A 4,835-nucleotide genomic window follows, 5' to 3' on the forward strand; every position below is an offset into this window, starting at 1 on the left:
ATCATCACTCACATCTTGCTGAGCTACTAGCCGGCTAAGTCCATCTTCCATGAATGCTGCCATTTCGAAGTGCTCATCCCAGTCACCAAAACTATCGTCGGATAGATTTTCTTCCTCAGCATGTTGCAAACTTTCCGAGCTGACTGATGGCTCACCGTACTTAGATTGGTACGTGCCATCTGCCAAAGCATCGCTCAACGCTTTACGAAAAGCAATCGCTTTTTCGATACGATCAGCCATGTCATCGTCGAGAGACGGTGGGTCTGACTGATTCGTATCTCCCGGAGGTTGCACAGATTTAGCAGCCCCAAAATGAACGCACGAGCACGAAAGTGCTCTAATCTTCATCAGCATCGTGCAGATGCCAATAAAGATCAATATCACGATCATAAGGGTCACCAAAGTATGCAGCACATAGCAGTGACTGCCCATGTGCTGAAACGCAGCGTTCAGAAGACCACAAACCAAACACATGGCGACAGCAGTTCAGAGAGGAGGAACAGCAAGATCTTCTCCAAAAAAAAAGGCGCCAGTGCGAAACTGACAGACACGAGCTATGTCGTCGATCCTTTTTATATCATCGGTTCCAAAAAATTCCCCGAATTTCACCAAAATTCTCAGGAATTCTTCCAAAAAATTTTCCGAATTTCACCAAAATTCTCTATAATTCTTCCAAAAAATTCTCCGAATTTCACCATAATTCTCTATAATTCTTCCAAAAAATTCTCCGAATTTCACCAAAATTCTCTGGAATTCTTCCAAAAAATTCCCAGAATTTCATCAAAATTCTCAGGAATTCTTCCAAAAATTCCCAGAATTTCATCAAAATTCTCAGGAATTCTTCCAAAATTTCAAAAAATATTTTTTTCGGAAATTTACTTCAGTTTCTTGAAATGTTCTAGAAAAGTAATTAAGTACTTCCCAAAACATTCTGAGAAATTCCCTAAACTTTCTATGAAATTTCGAAAATTTTCTGGGAAATTTACAGTTTTCTCAGACTTTTAATAAATTTTCCGAGAAAATTTGGTTTGTAAATGGTGTAAGGGACCATTCAAGTGTTACGTCAGCATCGAGTTTCCGGTTTTCTGACTTTTGAGGACATGGGGGAAGGGGGTTTGGATAATGCTTACATCATCCCCCACCCCGTTTATGAAAATATTAAATTTCTTTTACTGGCATCTTACTCGGTGTGCCAAAAACCAAAAAAAAAAACTTTCGATAGTTTGTGGGCGCTAGAAGTATTATTCCTTTTTATTGAGAAGTACCCTACAGAGCCACTTTAATGATCTCTAAATGTTTCGTGCATCCAATTGATCTGGAAATGCGTCCGGACCGCTTAAATGCTCTGGAACTGTGCCACGCATCACTCAAGTGATCCGTAATTATATGCCGTGGATCACTTAAATAATCTGAGATTGTGCCACGGATATGGTGGCGGTGTATTTGTTATTGTGGTGTATTGTCGATGGTGGAGTGTTGCGTATTGTGCTGTATTGCTTAATGTGGTGCACTGAATATAGGTGTGCATTACTTATTGCGGTGCTTAAAATATGGTAGTGCACTAATTATTATTGTTATTATTATTATTGTCTACGGTGGCGCATTGTTTGTTGCACTGAATCACCGATGGTGGGTGCATTGTGTATTATGCTGTATTGTTATTGTAGTGCATTGCAAATAATGGTGCATTGCGTGATGTATTGCTTATTGTAATACAGTGCTTTTTGCCTATATTATGGTGCTTCGCTTATTGGAATACATAGTGCATTGCGTTTTATGTTGTATTGCGGTGCACTATTTTTGGTGCTTTGTGTATTGTAGTGCATTGCGTGCTGCATTGTTTATCATGGTGCTTTAATTATTATGATGCATCTCGTATTATACTACACTGCATATTGTTATGTATTGTGGTGCATCGCTTGCTGTATTGTTTATTGTAATGCAGTGCTTATTGCGTATTGTGGAGTGTGTTGCGTAATGTTATGCATTACGTGTTGTAGTGCGTTGCGTGCTGTAGTGCGTTGCGTGCTGTATTGCTTGTTATAATGCATTGCGTATTGTGGTGCATTACGTTTTGTGCTGTATTCCGTATTATAGTACACATGTCTTCCGTATTGCTTATGATAATGTCGTGCCTACTGAATACGAACGACGAACGCGCCGTTATATACAGAGAACGCAAAGGTTAATAATGTAATAAAACGTTTAATTAGACATGAGAAAATACGACTCAATGGAGCCGGTACAAAAAGACATCTGCCCCAAAGGCGGAAAAAATAACACAGACCACAATTTGCAAGTGGTGCCATCTAGTGGCGATACAGAGAAATAGAACATATAAAATACCAAAAAAGTTACATGCATACTCCCACCCTATCAAGAATATATGCATGGTGTCATATTATTCTTGATACATGGGTAGAACATCTTAGCAATTGATCGTTTTAAAATACCCCTGACAGTTCGAATTGTGACAACTCGAACTATCCCATCTCTACCTGGATGAATTTCGAGTATTCTACCAAGAGGCCAGGTAGATGGCGGAGTGTTATCTTCCTTCAGGAGTACCAAGTCATCCACTGCGACAGAGCGTTTTGCGTATTTCCACTTGTAACGTTGTTGAAGCGTATTTAAGTATTCTAGATGCCACCTTTTCCAAAAGTGTTGCTTCATTTTTTGCATCAGTTCCCATCTGGTATGAAATGTCATTTCTTCACAGTTTGCAGTCAGTTCTGGGGAAGAAGTAATAACTTCTCCAATCAAGAAGTGAGCTGGTGTCAAGACATTCAATGAATTTACATCACTGTCAGTTACAGGTGTCAGAGGCCTTGAATTAAGGACTGCCTCGATTTGAGTCAGAAGTGTAGCCAGTTCTTCGAAAGTTAAGGAAGTATCTCCTATGACTCTTCGAAGATGAAATTTCATTGAACGAATCCTAGACTCCCAAAGTCCTCCCATGTGAAGGGAAGCAGAAGGTATCAGATGCCATTCAATAGAATGCTGATTAAGACAATAGCAAACTGATTCGTCTTTATTAAACTCAGCTGTAACCTTGTAAATTTCTGATAATTTGCGTCGAGCGCCGATGAAATTAGTTGCGTTATCACTATAAATATGCTTGGGAGCACCTCTACGCGAACAAAGTCGTTGAAGGACTGCAATAAATGCACTGGCCTTAAGATCACTGACAACTTCGATATGAACAGCCATCGTTGCAAAACATACAAATAGAACAATATATCCCTTTGTCGAACGAGATCTGCGATCTCTATGCTGTTTTATGTTGACAGGCCCTGCAAAGTCAACTCCACAAACAAAAAAAGGACGATTCATAGTGACTCGGTGTTTGGGAAGATTTCCCATGAGCTGAGTTTCACCAGATGCCCTGAACCTACAACACACTATACACTTATGTGTGACATTACGAATAATTCGTTTAACATGATAATCCAATGCATTTGACGTAAAACATGTGACAACACACCGGGACCTGCATGGAGATAAGTGGCATGATATTGTTTTACTAATAAAGTGGGAATTCTATGCTGATAAGGTAGAATGATAGGATGTATAGAATTATGACCTAAAGAGGAATTTTGCAAACGTCCTCCCACCCGTAATATACCGTCACCATCAAGAAATGGTGCTAAACTACATAATTGACTCTTCGGATTCACGGGCTGCTGATTGGTTAAACATTCCACCTCGTCAGAAAAGAATTTCTCTTGCACATAACGAATCAACATGTATAACACATTGTTTTGCTCTCTAATAGACACGGTTGCACATAACACATTATTCGACAGAACTGTTTCATTTGATACACGTTTGCGACAATAGTTGATAAATTTTAAGCAATAGCACAAGATGCTAACTATTTTTTACAATAAAGAATACTTTGTAAACAAATCATCAAACACTTGAACACATTGATTCACTGTTATATTACAATTGAAATTCTGTTTCTCCTCCTGAAGAGCAACATTTTCATTAATGACTGGAACATGACTTGGCCACAGGTTTCATCCTTAGTGAGCCACGGTGGACCAGACCACCACAGGTCATTATCAGGGAGCAAGGAGGCATCCACCCCCCCCCCTAGATGCAATATCAGCTGGATTGGATTTAGATGGCACATAATGCCACTTAGCGCCTGGAATCAAATCTAAGATTTCGGAGGTGCGATTCGCTATGAAGGATTCCATTTACGAGGATGAGAGGCAAGCCACGCCAATACCACCTTGGAGTCACACCAAGCATGAAGGACAGCATCGTGACTACCGAATGCTTGCACAAGAGATTTCAATAGCCGAGTAAGTAGCAAGGCACCGCAGAGCTCGAGACGAGGAATCGATATTTGTTTTATCGGAGTCACCTTAGTTTTTGCGCACATCAATGTTACCTTTACCTGTCCGGATTTATCGAGCTGTCTGCAATACACAACAGCTGCATAAGCAAGCTCAGAGGCATTGCTGAATCCGTGTAATTCAATTTGTTTACTGCTAACCCTCAACCACCTAGGAATTTAGATATCCTTGAGACAGTTAAATCCATTACAAAGTGTTCTCCAATTCTCTTGCAAAGGAGGAGGTAGGACATTATCTCAGTCTAGGTTGTGAAGCCAAAGTCTTTGATAGAATATTTTCAGAGAAACTGTGAAAGGAGACAACCATCCCAATGGATCGAAAAGCTTCGACGTTTGAGAGAGAATGTTCCTTTTAGTGAACTGAAAGTCCGGATTTAAATTGACCTTGAATATAAACTGATCAGAAGCAGAGTTCCATTGTAGACCTAAGACCCGCTTGTAAGTTCTCAACGATAGTAGAGAACTTACA

The 4,835-nt window shown here is 39.9% G+C and overlaps 1 protein-coding gene across 1 annotated transcript; it reads right to left on the minus strand.

Annotated features, from left to right (window-relative positions):
- Window positions 1-2,376: 2,376 nt before the first annotated feature.
- On the minus strand, window positions 2,377-3,210 carry LOC149070459 (uncharacterized). Its single transcript, XM_089248865.1, has one exon. It carries the CDS (start codon window positions 3,208-3,210, stop codon window positions 2,377-2,379), a length of 834 nt encoding a protein of 277 aa, XP_089104991.1.
- Window positions 3,211-4,835: the final 1,625 nt, after the last annotated feature.

The sequence above is a fragment of the Pholcus phalangioides genome, unplaced genomic scaffold (assembly GCF_987345545.1).
Source record: "Pholcus phalangioides strain wild (caught in Gottingen) unplaced genomic scaffold, Ppha-v1.0 ptg000021l_1, whole genome shotgun sequence".
NCBI classification, from domain to species: domain Eukaryota; kingdom Metazoa; phylum Arthropoda; class Arachnida; order Araneae; family Pholcidae; genus Pholcus; species Pholcus phalangioides.

What these genes read in the sequence shown, in the direction of transcription:
- LOC149070459 (XM_089248865.1), bottom strand. Translation starts at nt 3,210, where the DNA reads ATGGCTGTTCATATCGAAGTTGTCAGTGATCTTAAGGCCAGTGCATTT.